General features: G+C 58.3%; 1 protein-coding gene across 9 annotated transcripts in view; it reads left to right on the forward strand.

Moving 5' to 3' along the window:
* SAMD11 (sterile alpha motif domain containing 11) overlaps nucleotides 1–22,856 on the forward strand; it is a 187,930-nt gene extending 165,074 nt beyond the window's left edge. For all 9 annotated transcript variants that reach the window (XM_075437113.1, XM_075437116.1, XM_075437115.1 and 6 more), the window contains 6 exons: nucleotides 4,399–4,514; nucleotides 4,891–4,969; nucleotides 5,233–5,936; nucleotides 14,185–14,309; nucleotides 18,802–18,912; nucleotides 22,454–22,856. In XM_075437113.1, coding sequence (XP_075293228.1) covers nucleotides 4,399–4,514; nucleotides 4,891–4,969; nucleotides 5,233–5,936; nucleotides 14,185–14,309; nucleotides 18,802–18,912; nucleotides 22,454–22,702 — 1,384 coding nt within the window. In that variant the 3' untranslated portion in view covers nucleotides 22,703–22,856. The remainder of the gene's footprint in view (nucleotides 1–4,398; nucleotides 4,515–4,890; nucleotides 4,970–5,232; nucleotides 5,937–14,184; nucleotides 14,310–18,801; nucleotides 18,913–22,453) is intronic.
* The last annotated feature ends 567 nt before the right edge of the window (nucleotides 22,857–23,423 follow it).

The raw sequence follows: 23,423 nt of genomic DNA on the forward strand, positions 1-23,423 counted from the left end.
TATTTCCATGCCTTGCCGGTTTCAATCTGCATTTCCTGACCCTCTTCTCACATCTCCAGTCACAGCCTGTGCTCCCAGCTTTCCTTTTGAGCTGGGAGCGAGTCAGGGGGGAGCACTGCTCTGCGCTTGGGAGGGTAGGATGGGGTTAAAGTGAAAGGCTTGGTTTTAACAGTATAATGTGTAACCCCATAATGACTTTAAATATTGATTATTTGAAGGCCATTAGTGCTTATTGTTAAAGAAAAGTCGATACTTTTTAAGCCTTGTGAACCATTTGTCTCCTGTTAAAGGACATATCAAATTTAGCAGCATGCAGTGCAAATCCCCTAATACCCTGCTCGAAACCTCCAGCTGGCATGGGGGGGGGTGGGGGGGGGAAGGGGGTGGGGGAGGAATGTGCAGTAACGCAGAATTGCGCTCTGCAAGGTAAGGACAAGGCTTATCAGATGAAATTGCCAAGGGCTAAATTCACGTTCTCAGAGCATGGGGCTGTAATTCAGCCCTTCCTCTGAGAGGTGGAAGAGGAGGAGGAAGGAAATTAATGGAGGGTTGAAGGCTGATGTGTACCTGAGAAAGGATGCAAGGATTTGTGTTTTGGTGCACATCTGTGTAAAAGCACGGTAGCCTTTGTTAAGGTCTCTGGGGCTTTTTACTCTGGGGTTGCCAGTTCATTTCCAGGCTTGCCTGGGAGAAATTGTCTCTGTCTGTACCCAGCAGCCTGGGAGGGCTTTCCAGCTCTGTGCCAGGACGTGGCCTGGTTGTGCTCCCTCCCTCCTGTGCCAGGTTTCCACACCGAGGATCACAGAATCACAGAATGGTGGGGGTTGGCAGGGACCTCTGTGGGTCACCCAGCCCAACCCCCTGCCCAAGCAGGGTCACCCAGAGCAGGCTGCACAGCACCGCGTCCAGGCGGGGCTGGAATATCTCCAGAGAAGGAGACTCCACAGCCTCCCTGGGCAGCCTGGGCCAGGGCTCCGTCACCCTCAGAGGGAAGAAGTTCTTCCTCGGGTTCAGCTGGAGCTTCCTCGGCTTCAGTTTGTGCCCGTTGCCCCTTGTCCTGTCGCTGGGCACCGCTGAACAGAGTCTGGCCCCGTCCTCCTGACAGCCATCTTTAAGATATTTGTAAGCATTTCTAAGGTCCCCTCTCAGCCTTCTCTTCTTCAGGCTGAACAAGCCCAGCTCCCTCAACCTCTCCTCGTAGGAGAGATGCCCCAGTCCCCTCACCATCCTCGTAGCCCTCCGCTGGACTCTCTCTCCAGTAGCTCCTCAACTGGATCGGGCAGGTGGGCTGGCAGGGGCAGTGGCAGGCCCCCGCAGGGTCCCTGCCGGGGCGGCTGGGTGCGTGGGACGGCAGAGAGGTCTGTCCTTCGTGGTAACGCGGGCGGCGTGGATCGCTGCTCCCCGGGGGCTCGGCAGCGTGAGCTACGGAGTGTGGGTCTGCCTGCAGGCAGAAGGGTCCCTCATCCCCCGGTATTTATGAGCACGCCCGCTTCCTTGCTAAGTTTTCTGCTGCTGGGCACTGACGCTGAGCGGTAGGGGCATGGCAGGAGAGGTGCGATGACTGCTGCTTGCCCGGCCATATGCAGCCTCCCTTCTCTGCCTTCAGACCACAGGCTCCACGGGTGTAGCGGTGCCGGTCGCCGGACCTTTGCCCGGTCCTGTTGCTCCGGCCTCACCCAGCAGCTCTGCCCTGCACGCGTGCTTGGTGCAGAGCTCCACTGTTGCTGAGAAAACAACTCTGGGGTTTCCGTGTGGTCTGCTGTGCCAGGCAGGCATGATGACAGCGTGTGTGGATGTGTCTCCCGGAGTTTTCTAAACCTTTGGACTCATCCCCAGCGTGTGCTGCGTGCGTAACATAAGCAGCAGCTGACCTCTCACGTCGGAAGCTGCTGCTGATCCGTTTCTTGCAGCCCTCTTACGACTGCCTCCAGCCCCTTGCGAGCCGCAGCGGGCTGCGGTGCTCAGCTGCGTGCGCGGCAGCAGGATCAGGGCCCAAGCTGCTGCCAAGTCCTGGCATCCCCCCTTCCCAGCCGGGCACTGCTCCCCGGGCAGTCCGGGGGGTGAGTCGATCCCTGGCCCCGCAAGGCGGGGAAGCCACAAAGCTCTGGTGAGAGCACAGAGGGAATGAGCTGCAGGGGCTCAAGCAGATGTGAATTCCTTAGGGATCAAAGTTAGGCTCCGTAGAGGAACATTAAAGCATAAAAATAGCCTCTGATTAACATTAGGCTGTCAGCAAAGGGAGGGCCTTTTATTTTCCAGCGCCCAGTCCTGCTCCCCATCAAACAGGAGGCATCCTGGGCACAGACTGGCTCTTCTGGGCCAAAATCGAGAAGTTCTCTTTGTTTTTAGCATTTCCTTCCGAGCTCTGCGTGTGCAGCCTGCGCCTGGGGCTTCTGTGCGTGCTTCTCTCTCCTACCGGATCCCCTTTTCTGCCTTTAGAACAGGCGGGGCCACCGCTTGCCTGGCCACGGAATAGTTAAAAGCGACTTGATTTCCTAAATTGCTTCTTATAAAACGAACAGCACGTCTGCCAGGCTCGTCTCCCCATGATTACAGCTAATTACGATCGAACGGACACCTCCTAGCCCCCGTCATGCCGCTTTAATTGTCCGTTATTCATCTGCAGGCTGTCCGGGGTGGCAAAGCACTTGGCAGCCCAGCGACCGAGGCCCCGGCTAATTGTGAGGCCTCGGGGATTAGGGCAGGTGATTACACACTTCATGGTGTAATTACATAAGCATCGCTTGGCTGCTGCCCCGGCTCCGAGCCGAAGGTCACGCGCTGCGTTACCTGAGATTAATTGGAGCTGCCACCGAAGTGCGAGGCGCTGGCGGAGCGGTTATACGATTAGCATTAACATTTCAACAGCGACGGATCGATCTGTGGCTCTCCTCCAGACACGGCGAGCTGTGCAATTAGTTTAGAGGAGAGCTAGGGGAGGAAGGAGGAGGGAAGGAGAGACGGAGACGGCCAGGGGAAGGGGAGCAGAGACAGACGGGAAGGGGGGAGGCAGAGCCAGGCGGATGGGCAAGGGGCAGGGAGAAGGAGGAATTTCGGCGGGGAATCTCAGCTCGTTCCGATCAGCGTGGGGCAGCTTCGGCAGGGGGTTGGGCTAGATGGCCCACAGAGGTCCCTTCCAACCCCTACCATTCTGTGATTCTGTGATTTGTGGTGGCTGTTGCACAGAACAAGGATAAAACTACGCTGGGAAGGACAGGAATCCTTCCTTTGCTCACCTCGTCCCCAAAGAGCCCCTGTCTGGCTTTTCATGAGCCGTGGTGGGAATCCATCCCCAGTGTGGGCTGGGGGCAGGGGTAGCTGGGCCTCTCCCGTTCTCCCACACTGGCACATCGGTGGGGCACGGTTGGGCGTATGGTCTGTTGGTTGCGAAGTCACGCGTGCCTTCTTGCTCCCTTTCTCTTGCCCTCCAGCCTCTCCTGAAGCAGATTTTATAGGGAGATACTGTAAAATGAAAATAAACGGCACAGCACTTGGCGGCTTTGCCTCTGGATGCCCTGGTGAAGGTAATAATGTTGTAAGTGGCCATCAAAAGGAATTAGGAGACGTGCAGCCGGAAAGCAGAGATTTGCTTGCAGGCTCCCAGGGCAGATTTGACTAATGGAAGAGACCTTGGCTCTTACACCCTTCCTGCTTTTATTTTTTTGAGAATTTTTTTTGCTTCCTCCCCCCAGCCCCACAAGCAGCCACCGCTTCCTGCCTTGCTCCCAGGCCCTGTCCTCTTCCCCACCCCTCAAACCTGCCTCTTCCCGCTTATTTACCACCTTACATCTGCTCCACCGGTCCTGGCCAGCGGCACCCATCCGTTCTCCAGTCAAACTCCTTTGCAGTGACCCCGTGACGCTTCCTGCTCACCTTCCTCTCCCCGTCTCTCCTGTTTGTGTCTACCTCTGCCTCGCTTACAGCTTTTCTCTCCAGGATTAAAGATGACCCCTCGTCGCAGCTAGAACAGTGAATTTTTTGCAAGGCATGCCAGTGATGCCTTCAAATCTTCCCAGACCCAGTCTCCAGCTCCCAAAATCGAGAATGCCTTTTCAGTTGTAACATAGCTGTAGGGACAGGCAGATGCAGCATCTTCAGCCATGCCTTTGCTAGCTCTGGGCAGCAAAAAACCTTTGGACAGCCCAACTGAAAGCCCACAGAGCAAACATACGGAAATGGAAAGTATGTGGGACCAGTGGAGTCCTGGCTGCTCTCTTCCCCTTCTGGTTCTGCTGCTCTTCTTTCTCTCCGTTGGAGTTTTGCGTGTGGGTGGAGCTGTTTATCTCCGAAGAGCCTCTGGTACAGAGTGCAGGTCGTCTGCAGAAAGGGTGCTCTTCCTCTGGGCACTGGATGGAGCCTCAAGGTTTTCAATACAAGTTTATTTTCTGATTTCTGCAGGGAGATATCGCACCCACCGCCTCTGCTTTCGCCCCAGAACGCGCCCCATATTGCCCTGGGTCCCCACTTGAGACCTCCTTTCCTTGGGGTGCCTTCGGCTCTGTGCCAGACACCAGGTGAGTGCGTAAGAAACAGAGAACAAGGGCAGAGCCGAGGTGCAGGCTGTGACAAACTGTCCTTTAGCCAAACAGCCCAGACACATTCTCTGGGTTTCCCCGTTCCTGTTGTGCTGACTTCAGCCTTGTTCTGCAGTGGTAGGAGCAGGTTGCCTTGGCTGCTCGCTCCTTTGATCCCCGCCAGCCTCCCCGGTCCCGTGTTTTGGCGGCAGGCTGCACTGCCTTGGGAGGGAGGGAATAGATGGGCTCCACAACAGAACGGCAGCTCTCCGCTGCCCTTTCCTGCTCCGTGAGCCCTCTGGAGAGCTGGCCCTGCGTGAGCAAAGAGTCAATGCTGAGATTAATAACCCCAGATTATTGTTCTCCCTGTCCCCAGGGTACGGGTTCCTACAGCCGGCACAAGCAGAGATTTTTGCGCGGCAGCAAGAGATGCTACGAAAGCAAAACCTGGCAAGGTAACGAGTGGGGAGGGCGAGCCCGCCTGGCGTGGGTCGGGCTTTTCCTTCCCTTTCCCAGCAGCGGGCAGGGTGGTGTGGGTGCCGTGTTGGGCGAGCTGTGCACAGGCGACAGAGCTGTGTCCGGGTGAGACCAACGGAAACAGCGTGCGGGTGTGGAGGTGACACCTTGGTCTGCGAGCTCTGGTTCAGCGTGCTGGGGGTTAGCGAGTTACTCGCAGAGACCCCCCGGCGACGTTCCCTCTCTGCCTCTCCCGATGTAGGTTGGAGATGTCGGCCGAGATTATTCGCCAGAAGGAGCTGGAGAATCTCCACAGGCAAAGGCTACTGGCTGGCGACCCGCTGAGCCTGCATCCCGGCTTGCCCCCGGACCACCCGGCCCTGCGCAACGTGCACGACATCCCCGAGGGCCACCCGCTGCGGGAGGAGCTCTCCCGGCGGAACGCCATGCTGGTGCTGCGGCACAACAACACTCCCCTGCTGTCCCTCAACCCCAGCGTCCCCAGCAGTGCCACACCGCCCAAGGAGCAGCCCCGGCGCGGCAGCCGCAAATCGGCCCACCACCGCGCCGAGCCGCCGGGGCCGAGTGAGGCCAAGGAGCTGGCGGAGCCCCGGGCGCGCGATGGGGCGCCGGACTGTAACGACGAGGAGATGAAGGACTCTGAGAGCGACGCCGACGTGAGCGACGAGAAGCCGGAGAGCCTGAAGGCGGAGAGCAGCAGCTCGGCCGCTGAGCTGAAGGAGTGCAAAGAGACGGGCAAGGTCTGCGAAGGGGCCAAGGAGCTGGGTGAAGCGGCCGCGGGCCAAAATGCCCCCTGCAGCTCCTCCAGCGCCGAGTCCCCCAGCCATTTGCTTGGCCCAGGTATCAACAAAAACGAGGTGAAATATCTCCCGCCAGCCTCCATCCCACCGCCTCAGCCGCTGCCCTTCGGATTCCCCTACACCATGAGCCCGTACTTCCACGCAGGTGAGTGCGTGGGGCCTGTCGCCGAGTTACTGCCCGGAGCAGCGACACGTTGTGCGGTGTGCGAGAAGGGGGACTGTTCCCCCTCCCTGTTCTGCGGTGGGGTGGTAGTTCTTTTTTTCTCTGCGGGGAGCCGAGCACCTTCTTTTAATTAGTATAAAGGACTCCATTTGCAATGAAGTGTTAGATTGGACATTAGGAAAAATGTCTTTACTGTAAGAGTGGTCAGGCGTTGGGCCAGGCTGCCCAGGGCAGTGGTGGAGTCCCCATCCCTGGAGGGGGTCAAATAACGTGTGGATATGGCACTTCAAGACATGATTTAGCAGGCATGGTGGGGATGGGTGGACAGTTGGACTTGATGATCTTAGAGGTCTTTTCCAACTTTAGTGATTCTGTGAAGCAAATCAAGGGTCATAAAGAGGGACAGCAGGGACAAAGCAAGTCCCAAGCACATGAGAAGGGAGATCCCCAGATGATGGACTAGCTAAGGGATCTTGCAATTGCTTGGGCCTTCTTGGGAAGCCGTGTTTCCGGACAGACGTCAGTAAGCTGTAGAGGGCTTCAGGGAGAGGCAACAAAAATTAATGGCTGCGAGGTGCTGCCCTACAAAGCAAAGGACCAGAAGTGTTGTGTCGGGACGGGTGGCCTGAAAGACCGTGAAGGTTGCTGGGATGTGCTGATGTGATTTTCAGGTGGTGGGAACTGGAGGGGCCAGGTTGGAGAGAAACACCCAGATTCCAGCAGGACAGAGGAGCGGAAGGAGAACTCCCCAGGGTGGCTTGGATCTGCCCTGCGTGGGCAGGGGCTGTTCTGCGGGGAGAGGTGCGGGTGGCACGGGCGACGTGCAGGGCTGGAGGGCGGCTGGCTGGTTCCCACGCGCTCTGTTCTCCCTCTGCACATGGCCACGGTTAAGGGAGAGGGATATGAAAGATCACAGAATCACAGCATGGTGGGGGTTGGCAGGGACCTCTGGGGGTCACCCAGCCCAACCCCCTGCCCAAGCAGGGTCACCCAGAGCAGGCTGCACAGCACCGCATCCAGGCGGGTCTGGAATATCTCCAGAGAAGGAGACTCCACAGCCTGCCTGGGCAGCCTGGGCCAGGGCTCCGTCACCCTCAGAGGGAAGAAGTTCTTCCTCATGTTCAGTTGGAGCTTCCTCTGCTTCAGTTTGTGCCCATTGCCCCTTGTCCTGTCGCTGGGCACCACTAAAAAGAGTCTGGCCCCATCCTCCTGACCCCCACCCTGCCGATATTTATAAGCTTTTCTAAGGTCCCCTCGCAGCCTTCTCTTCTCCAGGCTGAACAAGCCCAGCTCCCTCAGCCTCTCCTCGTAGGAGAGATGCTCCAGTCCTCTCACCGTCTTCGTAGCCCTGTGCTGGGCTCTCTTCAGTAGCTCCTCATCTTTCTTGAACTGGGGAGCCCAGCACTGGACACAGAACTCCAGATGGGGCCTCACCAGGGCAGTGTAGAGGGGAAGGAGAACCTCCCTGACCTGCTGGCCACACTCCTCCTCATGCACCCCAGGATCCCATCAGCTTTCTTGGCAGCCAGGGCACACTGCTGGCTCATGGTCAAAGGATGAAGGCTGCAGCGTTTTCCTCCCTGCCGAGTGTCGTATCTGGAATATGTTCAGGGTGAAGCGTGGGACAGCACCTTTGGGATGGGATGTCAGAGAGTTCCCCAGCAGTGACTTAGACATCCTGGCTGCCCCGTGCCCTTGGAGGCGTCGGAGTTGCCCCCGCCGTGCCCCTTTTCCAGGGCAGAGGCAGATGGGCTCTTTCCCCCTGCCTGCGGTGTGCGTCTCAGCCTCACGGGCACTGCTGGATGGGCCAGGCAGGCGCAGAAGCCGCTGCCAGCTCCCTGGTCCCCAGCAGCGCGGTCCCTTGGGCTGTGGAGATGGCACAGCTGGAGGCAGAAGGGAACGGTGAGCCCGGGTGGTGCAAAGGGGGGGTTCAGACCCTGGGAGCTGCTCTGCCCAAGGGTCTCCTGCGCGCAGAGCAGGGCGGCAGCCCCGCTAGCCTAGCCGAGAGCCAAAATGTGCCGCAGCTAATTACTTGGCTGAGCAATTAGCAGGAGGCAGGACCTCCTGCCACGTGGAGGAGGGAGAAAGGGGGGGGCACAGCGTGCGGGTTGCTGAGGCTGCCTGTTTTCTATGCAAAGAGCTGCGGCGGTTGTGAACGCGGCTGCCCATCGCTCATTAGAGCTGCCTTCCAGCCAGGACGGAGGAAGCGATTTTTCTATGACAGGCAGGTGGCCAGCATGATAAATATATTCCTGCTGCCTTGGGCTGCGGAGGCTTCCTCGCAGGAGCCTTTTTCTCCCGGCCATTAAAAAGGGAAACGCGCGGCTCCGTGGTGCTCATCGCTTGTGTGAGGCTCTGCGGGGAAGCCTGGATTGTAGATGGGTTTCGTCCCTCCCCCAGCAACGCGCGAGTTCCTGTAATAGCCCATTTATTATTATCACTTCGAATTTATATCACGATCATGTCTTGAGGCCTCGGCAAAGATCAGGGCCGTGTTTCACTGCCCGGTTTCCAGGCGCTTCTGATTTGTGGAGCCTGTTCCAGAGCTGTAGGTCTTTTCCTGAGGGCTCTTACCCTTTTGGCTAGCTTCACACGGTGTCGTGGCTGTGAATATTGCTGGTTTGCTGGGTAGCAGCGCTGAGTTTAGGCCCTTTTGTTTAGGCAGCGCTGAATTTAGGCACTGTACAGCTCCGTGGCGAAAGCTCTCAGCTGAAGCAGCCTTGGGAAGAGAGGGCATCTTGTTTGGTGCAGCACAGCGGGTCGATCGGGGAGCTGGGAGTTCAGCAGCTGAAATATTGAGGGCTGTATTGATCCACAGGCTGCGGGGATCGTGGGCTGTGCTGGGGTACCGTGCGTCAGTGAAAAATGTGTTCCTTTGGCCCTTGGGGAACACAGACCGCCTGGAGACAGACAGACAGGACTGCACCCAGCCCTTCCCCGGTGCCAGATCATTTCCATAATCCTGTTTTGCACAAGGGCTGCTCTTCTGGCCAGGACGGTCGCGACGTTGTGCTGTACACCGGAGGCTGGTATTAGAAAATAACCACCTAAACACGGCAGGTACCGTGGGAGGCCGAAAGGAAGAGCCAGAGGGAGGAGAGGAGAGGAGAGACGTGGCTGGCTGAAAATGACCACTGAGGTTCAGGCAGCTCCTCTGGTCTTCCAGCAAGGGGAGGCTCCTCCTTTGGAGGCAAAGAGCTGGTTTTTGTCCCTACTGGAAAGAATATCGATGAGGCAGCCAGAGCTGGGTCGATTCCCCGAGCTGCCTTCTGGGGATGTGGCAGCTGCTCGATGACCTCATCTCGTCAAGGTTTCAGCAGCCTTGCTCCCCTCCTCCTCCCGCCGCCCTCCTCCAGCCCCGTCCTTTGGAAAAGGTGAAGGATGGAGTGTGCAGGAGGCTAAAATCCTTCTATCGATCTGTAGTCTGGAGAGCAATTAACGCAAGCCTTCCAGTGCCGCTCCGTGACCCGAGCCCTCTCCGGTGGGGGGGAGTGGGGTGGGGGGGTGTGGGGTGCGTGCCCAGGGAGGGGGGGCAGAGGGGTTACAGGGTGGTAGCAAAACTGATTAAACCCATAGGTGGGCTGACTTCCAAGTGGGTTTGCTTTGTGCACTGGTCTCCCAGTTCACAGAATCACAGAATGGTCGGGGTTGGAAGGGACCTCTGTGGGTCACCCAGCCCAACCCCCTGCCCAAGCAGGGTCACCCAGAGCAGGCTGCACAGCACCGCGGCCAGGCGGGGCTGGAATATCTCCAGAGAAGGAGACTCCACAGCCTCCCTGGGCAGCCTGGGCCAGGGCTCCGTCACCCTCAGAGGGAAGAAGTTCTTCCTCATGTTCAGCTGGAGCTTCCTCTGCTTCAGTTTGTGCCCGTTGCCCCTTGTCCTGTCACTGGGCACCACTGAGAAGAGTCTGACCCCATCCTCTTGACACCCACTTCACTTGGCACCTGAACTGTCTCCTGTGATGCCAGGAGCAAAGCTCGCATGTCTGTGCGCAGCAGACGGCCCCGTGGCAGCCTGGCTGCTGGGTTTGCAGCAGAGCTTTGCCTTACTGGGACGGCCAGAAGGGTTCCTCTCCCTGCCCTGTGCAGCCCTTGGCTTCTCTTCTGAAGCGGCTGGGTATCAGGAGGAGGGAGGGACGTTACAAATGGGCTGCGGCGCGGGTGATGAGGGCTTGTACGTGGACACCTGTCTACAAGACACTGGCCTGGGACGATGGATTCTTTTCAGTCTCTACCCGCCGGGCCCCATCTGGTGAAACGCTCCGTAATCCATTACCAGTCTCTCGGACCGTCATTTATCATGGAGCAAGACAGAGGAGGCCTGGCAGGGAATAGACGCTGCCCTTTATGCCTCCTCGCAGTCCAGCAGCATCCAGTGACATGTCATTATTATAATAGAAAGTGCGTCCCTTCTAGCCGCTTGGCACCGATTTGTTATCATTCTCCAGGCTGCCAGGGCGGTGGGGAGTGGGTGCAGCCGTGCGCGGAGATGGAGCAGACAGCGCAGTATCGTCCTGAGGAGGGATGGGAGGAAGGACGGGAGCCCTTCTGCTCCGGGGACTTCAGGATTAGAACGGGCCGGTGACTGGATGCAGGGTGCTGAGGGCTGGTCCTGCACTAGCTGCAGATTAGATATGCAGTGGGGCCAGAGAGACCACTGTAATCAGCTGCTGCGTCCTCCTACGGCAACCCTTCCTGGGGTTATTCCTGCCTCTGGTGACTGCAGACCGGTGACAGAGCCGAGGTGGGAGCCAAAGGACGGGGGGGACGCCTGAACACCAGGCTGACAACCCTGACTTCGGGGGTGCCGAGGACAGAGAATGGTGACGGAGGCTTTGGAGCTGCTGGGGCTGAGCCCTGCTGCAGCCTCCGTGGGATTTGGGGCTTTTCTGCAGGGAGCTGGGGTGTTTTGCCACCACCCTCCGTGGAAATAGGTTTCCACCCTCTGGCTTGTAAGTTCTGTGGCACAAACTGCTAGAAGGCCAGAACCCAAAGCATTGGTATTTACCTTTCCCCCTCCCAAGAATATTTCCACCAGTCAGTCCCTGTTGCTCTGGTATAAATGGGAAGGGAAAACAAACTCTCTGAGATAAATATTTTGGCCGTATTATATTTCTGTGTGTGTGGGTACGTGGAAAATATTTCTTGTTCCCATCCAGCGGGCCTGTCTTGCCCTCCCTCTTGGACACAGCGGGCTCACTGTGTGAGCGTCTGCGTGCAGCCCGAGCTCTCCCTTCCTCTCTTCTGGGCGCACCAAGAGACGAAGGGAAGACGACCATGGAGGAGAACGGCTTCCGTGGGAGAGGCGGTCGCTGGCGCAGCTCCGCCGGCGGCGTCGGTAACGCTGCGAATGACCCCGCGCCCGGCGCGCTTCCCGGATTGCGGGTGCGGGACCGTAGGGAAGCCACACACCTCTCCCCTCGTCCCTGCCAGCGGCGAGCGCAGCGTCAGGGCTCAAGCTCTGCCCGCGCTGGAGGGGCTCTGCCCGGCCTCGCTGCGTGCAGGCGGAGGGGAAGCCGGAGGCTGGGGCTGGCTGGCGACCGGAGAATTCATTCCCGAGCACTGCGTTGCTGCAGTTCAGTCCTGGGCTTGCTTCTGCAATAAGGAAGTACCTAATTTTAAAGCAGTTGGCTGTTACGGTCAGATCCCCTCGGAGACGCTCGCTCTGGCTGCGGACGGAGGTGTCTCGCCCGAGCGGTGACTGTGCCTGGAATAACTGAGTTCAGTTTCCCTGCCTCTATTTACCGAGCTGCAGCCGCTCTTCCAAACAGGAGAAAGAGAATTACCCCCCACCCCGAGAAAGAAAAACCCTCCCTCGAAACAGCAAAAAAGGGAAGAAAGCCCTCAGCCGCTGGAGCGTTTTGTGAATTTGAACATAAGCAGCTGGGAGTTTGTCTCCTGGAAAATGGCGTGCAAGAGGAATGCGAAGGAGGGCTTGCGTCCATCCGTCTGTCTGCCTGGGGTGGCCACGGCCGCTGCCGCCCCGTCCCACGCCGACGCGCTCCTAGCTCGCAGGAGAGCCGGTCCTTTTCTCTGCGGCTGTCAGCAGACCCACCGGAGTGTTTGCAGCTCTTTCTAGCTGGAAGGAGAAGGGCTGTGAGGGGAGCGAGGAGCTGCCGGGCCTCCGGCGAGGCGAGGGGCAGTGAGCAGAGCACCTTGCAAGCCTGGTGCTTGGGTGAGGGGAGGGAGAGAGGGCTCCGAGCCTGCGAGAAGAACCTGAGGGCATGAAGGGGCTGCAGAAGGCCTGGCTGTTGCCCACAGCGCCCAGAGGGTCCTGCGCTGGTGAGAAGCACCGGCAAGGTGGCCTGCGGAGACGTGGCCAAGGCACGGGGAGACAGCGAGGGACAGCCCTGTCCCTGCTCCGGAGAGCTGGGCGCAGGCAGCGGGCTTGGGAGGGCTCCTGTCTCGCCCTGCGGCTCCGGCCACGACGTTTGCGCTGGCCCGTGGGGAGACGTGGGCTCGTCCCCGAGTGCTGGGGCGTTGGGAGCAGTGCTGGCCCCGTCTCCGCGGCAGGCCAGTGGTCCCCGTGCTGTGGCTGCACTGGGGGATGCGCAGCGACTGCCTGGGGGTGCAGGCTCGGTTCTGGCCGAAGCGGACATTGCTGGGGCCGGGAGGGGAGGTGGTGGTGCAGCTACGGAGCGGTGCGGAGGGCGAGGCTGGGAAGGGACGCGGGAAGCCGGGAGCGGAAACGGAGTGGAAGTGGTTCCGTAGCGTCTGACCGCTGCTTGTGCCGACTGCTGTTGTCTGAAGAGCATCTTACACCGTGGTAGCTTCCTCTGTAGGTCCTGTCCTTCTCCTGGTACCTTGGGCTGGGCTGGTGGCTTTCCCAAGCAGCCGGCAGCAGCTCAGCGTGTGGCTTTGCTCGCTCTCCCTGCGCCTCTGACCTGCTGTGTTCCCCCGGGGAACCGGCCGCTCCTGGCTTTCGGGGTGCAGGCTCCCCACCGCATCCCACTTTATCCCGTCGGGACTTGCAGAAGCGCTGCCCGACCTGCTGCGGGCAGGAGCGAAGGAGTCGCGGCCAGGGGTTACGCCCGTGGTGCTCGCCGGGTGCCTTGGGGAAGAACCTTGAACCTGCAGGACAGATAATTTTGTCATGATAGACCTCTGGGAGAAATATTTTTTTCCTGGTAATTTCTTGCTTTGTGCCCCGGAGCAGAGCAGTTTACGCCCCTCGTAAACTATTTCCCTGCCCGCTGTAATCGCGGATGTTCGCATCCCTGTAAACGTCCTCTGGATCTCTTGGTCTGGATGATCCCACGCGGCAGGGAGTCCCCCCCAGGCTGACAGTGCCTTCCCCCCCCCGGCGTGGTGGTCTCTGGAACCGGGCTCCTCGTTACTCGTTTCTCTGGTTTTCCTTCCGCACGCGGCAGCAGATCGCGTCACCTGGCTGGCGCTTCTCTCGCCATTGCTCGCTCTCGGTGGCTCTGCTCAGGCTCCTCTCGGCCGCAGCCCGCGCGGGTCCCGTGCTGTCAGGCACCGGCGACGCGGGGGGGCTCGCCCGCCCCGTTGGAACCCATCACCTCGGCTCTGCTGACAGGGCTGGGACCTGAACCGCTCTTGCGTTTCGGAGAACTGACGTATCGGTTCCGAGCGGCGCGGGGGCCGTCCCGTCACCCGTCAGACGCGTGGCCAGGAGCGATGCCCGGCTCCCGCGGCGGGGGGGAGCGGCTGCCTCGGGCCGGACCGATCCGCTGGGTATTTCGGGCTGGGGTGGATTGAAAACAAACACTTGGCAAGAGCAAGACCTTCTCCAGTGGTTCCCGCTCCGGCGAGGCGGTGGGCCACCAGGGAGGGGGGCCGGGGCCTGTTGTCATTCGGAGCACGTCGCCAGGAGAAGCGTTGGGGGAAAGGAACCCCCAGGGCAGGCAGAGTTTTCCGCTTTGCGGTGCGTGTGGAGAAGCACTCCTTCAGGGTTGGTTTTTTTTTTTTCTTCTTTTCTCTCCCCTCCCCCCGTTGCTTCCCCGCAGCTGAAGAACATTAAACACATGAAATGCATTAGCTGGGATTTTTCCTTTCCCCTGCCCCCCTTGCTAAGCTGGGGACCTCCAGGAGGAAGAGGCCTATGAATTGACCCTGCCCAGTGCTTTAATTGACAGGTCATTAAAGATGAATGTGTGGCTAGAGAAAAATATTCAGATTGCAGGCTAGTTGTTGTCCGTGTGGGATTTTAATGATTTATGTTTCTTTCTCCTCCCCTCCTTCCTACCCCCCCCAACTCCAAACAATCCAGGCACCATGGGAGGTCTGTTTCTGGATGGTGAGGAAAGCCCCGCGCTGGAAGACATCAGCAAATGGACGGTGGAGGATGTGTGCAGCTTTGTGTCCAACTTGTCTGGCTGCACCGAGTACACTCAGGTAAAGCTCTGAGCAACCTCCAGAACACGGCGGGAGGAGCGTCCTCCCCACCAGCCCCCGTTCTCCCTCCTGTCTGTGCCTATTTTATCTGCACTCTCCCTCCTAGGAGAAGGTATCTCGGAGCCCTGCAGGGCCTGAAGCTTTTCGGTTTGTTTTTTTTCCTGGTGGATTGCTAAATAGCTACTTGCTGCCCGTGAAGACCCCGAGAAGGTGTGCGGTGGGCCTTGCAGGTGGATAGCAGGAAGGAGAGAGGACAGCAGGACGGGATGGGCATAGGGAGCGAGCGTTGGAGTTGCAGGGTTGGTTGTGGTTATTGGCTGAGCATCACTTCTCTCTCACTGTCCAGCTGGTGCTTTTAGAAGCTGCCCCACGCTCCGCCGCGGAGCTGAACGCAGCGGTGGCTTTGTGAGGAGCAGCTGTGCCGAGGGGTGGGCGGCCGGGTACCCCTGCGTCGGGGCAGGCAGCTGGCGGCACCCGCCAGCCTGGCAGAGGGTGCTGCCTTCTCTGGCCGCACCCAGAGCGTTGTCGGGACGGAGCGGGGCTGCGAGGGACCCTGCCTGCGCGCGCGTCGAAGTAACCCCCGCGTTCGCACCGCAGAGTGACGGCGACTGCGGTTTTTAAGCTCTTTATAGCAGAGCTGAAACGTCCATCAGCACTGGGGGCTTTGTGAAGCCCACTCGGTGTGAGGTCGTGAGGTGCGGTACAAAAACCAGCCCTGTGTTTTTGGCTCCCGGCCTCTGCTCGAGCCCGTTATCAATGCCCCATTGAGAGAAGGCACCAACTGCGAAGGCACGGATTCCTCCGCTGCCTGGGGCAGCCTCGTGAAGAGGGTGCAGCGTGCTTACAGGGAGGGACCGAACGTAGCCGAGAGAGAGAGGCAAAGGGCCAGAGCTCGGGACAAGCCAGCCTTTCAGCAGAGACGCGTCCTAGGCTGGGAGCAGATCGTGAAAGGGAGGAAGGAGCCGGAGCTTTCCGGACGCGCCGCTTCCAGCGAGGAGCTTCCCTGACTGACCGCTGAGGAGGGCAGAGCCGTGCGCTGACGTCCAGGCTGGCTGAAATCTCGTTTCTAAAAACCTGCCCCCCCCCTTTGCTGTCTCGCGCTCCGTTAGCGGCGTCAGGCAGGCGTCCTCCCGCAGACCCTGTGCCCCCCCCGTTCCGAGCACCCCTCTGCTGGTTCGGGGAGCGCAGCGCCTGTCGGGCTCTGGGGAGGCGATTGCCCGGGGGTGATCGGGTCGTGTGCCGTGGGGAAAGGCGCGTGCTTCTGCATCCCTCCGGAGCCATGGGGAAGGGGAGACCTGGAATGGCCCCGCACCTCCCGCTTCTTGCTCGGGTGGCAGGATGATGTGCTTTCAGTCCAACGTCCGTTCTGCCTTGCTCCCAGACCGCGAAGTTCACCCCATCACAACGTGCTTGCTTCAAACCAGCTGTGAAACCAGTGCTGCTTTGGAGCAGGCGGCCGTGCGTGCGTGCGAGAGGCAGCGTGTAGGGAAGGGAACGCTCGTTGCGGCGGTGGGGGACCCGCAGCGTTCCCCAGGAGGAGAGACAGAGACTTGGGTTGTGCTTGGGAGCAGGTCAGGGTGACCGGGTGGGTGGGGAAGAGGGAAGGGGCCGGTTTGGGGGTGTGTGGGAGAGAGAAGGGCCGGTTTCTGGTGATGGGGAGAGCGAGGGAAAGGACACTGGTTAAAAAAAGCTGGTGGATGGATGGGTGTTCACGGGAGCGAGGAGCAGCAGGTCTGCGCGTGCAGAGAGGAGCGCAGGAGCTGGTTTGGTGGGGATGGTAAAGGAGTGGGTGGTGGGTTCAGGAGAGCACGTGTGGGCTGCAGGTGTTGAGAGCTCAAGCGAAAGGCTCTAAACCCACAAGACGCAGCTACTCGCGTTCTCCATTACCCCCCGCCGCTCTCGCGCTGCTGGGGTTGCAGTGTGCCTGCGTTCCTGCGTTGGGGAACGAGGATCAGCGTTGTCTGGAAGCTTCTGAATTAGGAAAGGTGCAGAAATCTTTAACGCAGCCGCCTCGCCAAAGGGTCATCCATTCACACCTCCCGTGCCAGCTCCTGGTTACACCAGTGGGGAAGAAATCAATAGCTTGCTGAGACAAAAGGCTCAGCAATCTTCTCGGTGCATTGCAAACAAAATGTTTTACGATAACGGGAGCTGCTCTGAACAGCCTCCTGGCCCAGCCTTGCTGGGCTGCGTGGCTTAAGGGATGATGCGTTTTTATGCGCTACGGTTATACGCTTAACAGGTTTTTTACTATGTGAAAATGCCAGTGTTCAAGGGTGACCCAGCTCTGTGGCTCTGAGCTGCAGAGCTGCCTGTGTTCTCCGCTCCAAAACCACAGCTGCCGGGGAGGTCTGGCACGGGGCTGCAGGCTGCTCCTGCCAGGAAAACCCAGCGGGAGTCTGGTGGTGTGCTGCGCCTTCAGAAACGTGTTTCAGACAAACAACAAAACTTCAGCAACACCAAGAGTCGCCGTGCCCGATTTCAGCCCTCGACAGCACTCGGCTTTGTCCCTGCGGTAGATCCAGACCTGTGGGACACCCGAGGGGCTGCTTCACTCAAGCGAAGGCTTTTTGTGGAGGGTTTCAGTGCCGAGCGAGGGGAGGCTTTTGGCTCCCAGCCACACTGGCTTCAGAGGAAGGAAAAGAAATTGGTGTAGTAAGTTTAGCTAGGTCAAAGAGCAGAAACACATGCTGCAGTCACGGGCGGCTTTGCTGGTGGAGCCCGGCAATAAAAACCACTCGTGGCAGCTCAGCTGCCTTGGCTCCAGCAGCCGCTGCCACTCTCCAAAGGGATGGCTCTGGGCTGCGGCCCGCTGCTGAGAAAGAAGCCGTTAGAGGAAATGGAAACCCCCTTCCTCGCCGTAGCGTTCAGGAATCGTAATGCTGTGCAGAAGCATGGCGAGGCGGCAGGATCAGGCCCCCCGGGCAGCTCATCTGGGCGAGCATCCAGCGCGGGCTGGGGCGCGACAGAAACGCTGCGGAGTGGAGGTGTGGTTTCGTAAAACAACCCTGACGCCTCGCAGAACCGAGGGGAACCTGCTGGCTGCGTCGCCAGTGATGGCCGTTGTCTCGTGAAGTATCGAGCCTGCGTGGCCCCAGTAGACACCCGGGGAGGCGGGGTGAGCATCGCCCTGCTCGGTGAGTGAGGGATGGAGCAATAAGACCGTGTGTCCAGACCTGTACCTTTATACCACCGTGCATATTAGGTGGAAAACTCTGGCGTGACCCGGTCATTTGAAATAGATAGCGGCAAAACAAAGTATTTTTTCCTGTCCTGAAGATGCTGTAGTTTTGCATGGCTGGGTGTATTAAAATGTGTTGATGGGAAACTGCCATTTTGTAAGCCTGCAGGAGCAGGCTTTTTGCAGGAGCAGGAGCCTTTTTTTTCTAGGAGCCTTTTTACAGGCTGCCCAGGGAGGCTGTAGAGTCTCCTCTCTCTGGAGATATTCCAGCCCCGCCTGGACAAGGTCCTGTGCAGTCTGCTCTGGGTGACCCTGCTTGGGCAGGGGGTTGGACTGGGTGACCCCCAGAGGTCCCTGCCAACCCCCACCAGTCTGTGATTCTGACTTTACCAGTCCATGTTGCTAGAAGTCCTGGTGGGGGGGGAAAAGAAAGGGCCTAGTGCTGACACAGACCGACGCAGAGGGCTCGTCCTCCCCGAGCCCACCCGGTGCCCTGGGTGGCGGAGGCACGGCCAGCCAGCACGGCGGACTGCGTTCTCCAGGCCGCTCGCGTGGTCTAGGAATGGTTGTGGTGTATGACAGGCAGAGGAGGAGGCAAGGAAGAAAATAAAGAGAAAAAAAGTGCCAAACGGAGTGGTGCAGGTGGCTCGGTCTGACCTGCAGAATGCGCTCCACAGATCTGTTCATGTATTTTGCCTGGAGACTGTTTGGGAAATGAGCAGCTTTGAGAAGGAAATGCATGAACCAGCCAGTTCCTCCGTTTCACTTGCCACACGCCTCACTGAAGACTGCAAACACTTTTGAAGTCTACTGGGTCAACCTTTTCAAAATACCCACACAAGTGTGAGTGACCTAGGATTTGCCAAAATTTAGATTCCTCTCTTTTCTCCTGTGTCTTCTGCCCTGTTCGGAGTTGGGATAGGGCCCCCGGGCATGTCACTCTTCTTTCTCAGATCTGCTGTCACCCGCTGTCAGCTGGGCTTACTCATAACGTCGCACTTAGGTCAGGCTGTTGGGTTGCTAATCCTGGGGAAATGCCCCAGAGAAAAAATTTCACGCCCCATCCCAACATTAAAAAAAGAAAAAAAGAAGAAAAACCATGTATCTCTTTCTCTAAACTGGCCCAGCCAGCCCGAACTGGCATTCCCACGTGTCCCCTTGCTGGCTCCTAGCCGCGGGCTCAGGATTGTAGCCACCTCTCGTGCAGTACCATGGGCCTGCTTCGTCGCTGAGGCTCGCGACGGCAAGACGAGCAGGGCAGGTACATCCCGGGCATTTCTAAGCCTGGACCTGTGGTCTGGTCTCTTGCAGGTATTCCGAGAGCAGGCCATTGATGGCGAGACCCTGCCCCTGCTGACAGAAGAGCACTTACTGAACAATATGGGGCTGAAACTCGGACCTGCGCTGAAGATAAGGTCACAGGTAGGAGAAGCTCCTGCGTAGTAGCGAGTGGCACACTTTAAAGCTGTCCCTAGCTGGAACAGGGCTGTCAAGAGACCTGGCTGAGTGAGTGTAAGTTGTCAAGCAATAACTGTTAATTTATTTATTTGTAATTCTGGTTTCAAGGAAGCTTCATTTGTCCTCCACGGTGTTCCATATCCTCATCTGGAGCCAGTCACATAACTCTTTTGGGAAAAAAATAGGGACAGTATTCAGTGTCCCAGGGCAGAAGCAAAGAGTTCAGGACAGGGGATGGGAGGGAAGAGTGGGGACGCAGCGGGAAACGCCGGAGTTGGACGGGCTTCTGCTAGAAAAGACCCATTTGGCTGGGCCCACAAACACCGGCCAGGAAAAGAAAAGCTGTAAACAGGCGAGGCAAGGGGGATGGTTTCAAATCAGTTGAACCTGAAAATAATCATCCCGAAGTATCTAAAGAACAGGGTAAAGCCAGCTCAGGAACCAGTTGTGCCTTTAGTTTTCGAGACTGGCTGCAAGTCCTTTTGCTGCTCATTTTCCTCCCAACGAGCTGGCGCAGTTCTCTTTAGCGAGGCTTGAAGCACAGGCGCGGTAACGCGTCGCAGCGTCGTCTGTTGATTACTTTCCCTCCCCAGCGAGTCGTGGAGCAGCTCTTCCCCTTCTCTGCTGCGCTGGTAATAGACTTCTGTAACGTTTTTCTCTCTTGCTAGTCATAGCTTCCTGGTCTTGCTGATGGGCTGTGCCCCCCCCTCACCCCCCCATTTGTGCTGTTCATTTGTGTTTTGATACACTGGAAGCAGAAATCATATTTGCCTCAAGTTCTCTCTTTTAGGGGACTGCCTGTCCTCCTCAACAGCCTGGGTTGCTGTTGTGCCCTTCTAGCGCTGTCTCTCCTTCTCAAAAGACCTCCTTCCCCCCACCCTCCATGACTTGGCATCCAGGTCTCTGCTTTCCTAACACTGCTTTGCTGTTCTCCTGCCTTCTCCAGCCAGAAGTCGTCTGGCCTTGGTGACTTCCAGGTCAGTTGTCTCCATGTCCCCTTGGCTGGACTCAAATCTAGACCATCTCTGCTAGCTTTTTTCTTCTTTTTTTTCCATTTAATGATCAGAAAACGGCTTCTGACGTGTTAAGAACAGGCTGTGCTGGTGGCTTCCCTCAGGGATCAGGTCCTGGAGCAGTGGTGACAGGGATGTGCGTGCACACAGGGGTTGCACGGACAGGCACGGGGCTGGCACAGGGTCCCTAACCCCCAGCTATACATTTGTGACATTATGTTAAAACAATAAGAGAAACTTTACTACTTTCCCTACAGCCCTCCCTGTTTATGAGGGGTCTAATAAAAAGGGTCTGTGGGCAATTGGTCCCCGTGGGTCAATTCAGTAGGAAATAAAACTCTAATGTTTCTCAAGAAACAGAGAACGCCAAACAGCGCGCAGACATTCTTAGCCCGGATTTGGGAGGGGGGTACGAGATATGGGCTGAAAGCAGAAAAACCCTGCTTCGATTTAATCAATAGTGTTTAAAGGGCTATAATAAGGCATGGGGGGGGGGGGAAGTAAGTGGGGAGCAAAGTCCCCGATGCTGCTAACTGCATAATGCCGCAGTTGTCTGGTTTGAGCTCAGGCCTGTGTTTTTGTTTAAGCTGAAATGCGAAACAGCTGTGTAGGTGCTGGGAAGTCGTGGGGCCTTTGGCCCTGGCTGGGAGGGGAGAACCTGAGCGTTTTCCTCGGGCCTGCACAGAAGGGAGAGGCTGCAGGCTTACAGTTTCCTGCGCAGTTAAACAGCAGCCACCCCATAGCCACGTTTTTTTTGTTTTTTTTTTCTCCCTCACCCTTTCATCCCACCCTCCCTTGCCCCCCCCACCAAGAGACTTTCTGCTCGTCAGAGGTGGGCTCATGCCCCGTCCATGTACGGCACCCCGGGCTGCAGCAGAGATCTAGCACAGTGTCCATCCAGTGGTGCCTGTTAATGACGCACCAGGAGTCGGTCAGCCCGTGGTCCCAAGGCCGCCTGCAGCAGAGACAACTCAGGACCTGCTGCTCACCCCCACTGGGTTTTGCTCCTGGTGGGGATGTGCGGGGGGGGGGGGGGGGGGGGGGGGGGGGGGGGCGGGGGGGTGGTCTGTGAAAGAAGCTGAGCACTCGCATGGCTGTCCACGCAGCCTTACCCAGCCAGGTCAACAGGCTGCAGGGTCCATAGTCCCCCACGAGACGGTGAGACACGATTATTCCAGCTCTGAGGCCGGACTTGGGTCAGCTTTGGGTTTTACGCTGCTTTTCAGCCCACACCTAGCAAGGCCTTGGGCTGGTTCTGGCCAAAGACGAGATGGACGCGCAGCAAACCCCAGGCAGAGGGTGCACACCACATCCCAGCACATCTTTAGTGCTGCGACGCGATCTAGGGTGGCCCTTGCAGCTCCAGCTGTAGCTGGGTGCCAGGCACCAAAGTGCCCAGTGTACCAGCGCAAGGGACACTACTGCAGGACAGAGCCCTGCGGAGAGGAGAGGAGGAAACCTTCCCTGCTCTTCTCGGGGAAGGCACCAAGGGGGTGGGGTTGGTGGGTTGGGAATGGTGGCTCTTCATTCAAATGATGTAACCCAGCTCTTCCTGCTGCAGTTGGCTTTCACAGAATCAGACTGGTGGGGGTTGGCAGGGACCTCTGTGGGTCCCCCAGCCCAACCCCCTGCCCAAGCAGGGTCACCCAGAGCAGGCTGCACAGCACCGCGTCCAGGCGGGGCTGGAATATCTCCAGAGAAGGAGACTCCACAGCCTCCCTGGGCAGCCTGTTCCAGGGCTCCGTCACCCTCAGAGGGAAGAAGTTCTTCCTCGGGTTCAGCTGGAGCTTCCTCTGCTTCAGTTTGTGCCCATTGCCCCTTGTCCTGTCACTGGGCACCACTAGAAAGAGTCTGGCCCCGTCCTCCTGACACCCACCCTGCAGATATTTGTAAGCATTTACAAGGTCCCCTCGCAGCCTTCTCTTCTCCAGGCTGAACAAGCCCAGCTCCCTCAGCCTCTCCTCCTAGGAGAGATGTTCCAGTCCCCTCACCATCCTCGTCGTCCTCCGCTGGACTCTCTCCAGTAGCTCCTCATCTTTCTTGAACTGGGGAGCCCAGCACTGGACACAGCACTGCAGATGGGGCCTCACTAGGGCAGTGTAGAGGGGGAGGAGAACCTCCCTCTCCCTGCTGGCCACACTCCTCCTAATGCACCCCAGGATCCCATTGGCTTTCTTGGCAGCCAGGGCACGCTGCTGGCTCATGGTCACCTTGCCGTCCCCCAGGACACCCAGGTCCCTCTCCACAGAGCTGCTCTCCAGCAGGTCAGCCCCAAGCCTGGACTGGTGCCTGGGGTTGTTCCTGCCCAGGTGCAGGACCTTGTCCTTGCCCTTTGCAAGTCCTTGCTTTGGAGCACAGAAAGTGCCCTCGCTGTCTGCGCGTGCCCCTTCTGTGTCTTCCTGAAGGCCGTTGGTGCACATTCTCATCACTTTTTTGCCCCCTACATTTATTTCCCCTTTTTTAAATGTGTTTTTTTTTCCTTTTTTTACTAGGTGGCCAAGAGAGTGGGCAGAGTTCTGTACATGGCAGGCTTCCCCATGGCCTTCCCCCTGCAGCCTCCCGGTCTGCGGCCCCCCGAGCGGGACCTGCCCCCCGCTGACCTCCGGCCGGCCTCCACGGGCAGCGTGGCCTCCCCGTTCAGCAGCGGCCTGCCCTCCGCCAGCCGCGTCTCGCCGAAGCAGGAGAACGGGAACCCCGCCATCATGGCCGGGCTCAACGACCCCACGAAGCCGCCGTCCTAACCGCGGGGCAGCGCTCGACTGCTGCTGGGAGCGGGCCGCAGCGGAAGCAACCGCGGGGAACGCGCCTGAGAGACCAGGAGAGCCTCCCTCGGCCGGGTGAGAGAGACACAGGAGTGAGGAAGGGAGGTTTTTAATTTTTTTGGATGCATTTGCTTTTTGTTTAAAAAGAAAACAAACCACACAGAAGTTTTAAAAACTGTAAAAAAGGGAAGGAAAGAAAACTATCCAAAGATGTACTGCGACAACGCAAGGGACAAGCAAGCAGTTCCAGAGGCTGGCGGCCGCGTTCCCATTCCCTTTCGCCCCCCTTCTCGCTCATCAGCCCGAGATGGAGAGCCCCTGGACGGGGAACCAACGCTTTTCTCTGCCTTCGAAGAAATGTGGCTTGCAGGGACTCCGGGGTGTGACTGCTCGCAGGGAAGGGGACCGGGCACTGCTCCTCCCAATGGTACTCAGCACCCCCGAGCAAAAAAACCCATCAACAGTGAAACCCACCACCTTCCCCCATATCTCCTCCTCCCTGGAAACTGTCCTCAGTTCCTCATTCAGGTGTCTATGCATCTCTAGCAACTTTTAAAACAATACCAAAGACAGACGAAAGAAAGAAAAAATAATAATAATAAAGAAACAAAGGCAAGTTCCGGTCCATGTTTACTCCGTGTGGATGGTACGGCAGAGGCGGCGCGGGGCTGCCCTCCTCCCTGGCACCATCGCCCTCCCG

This window comes from Opisthocomus hoazin, chromosome 16 (genome assembly GCF_030867145.1).
Source record: "Opisthocomus hoazin isolate bOpiHoa1 chromosome 16, bOpiHoa1.hap1, whole genome shotgun sequence".
Taxonomy (NCBI): domain Eukaryota; kingdom Metazoa; phylum Chordata; class Aves; order Opisthocomiformes; family Opisthocomidae; genus Opisthocomus; species Opisthocomus hoazin.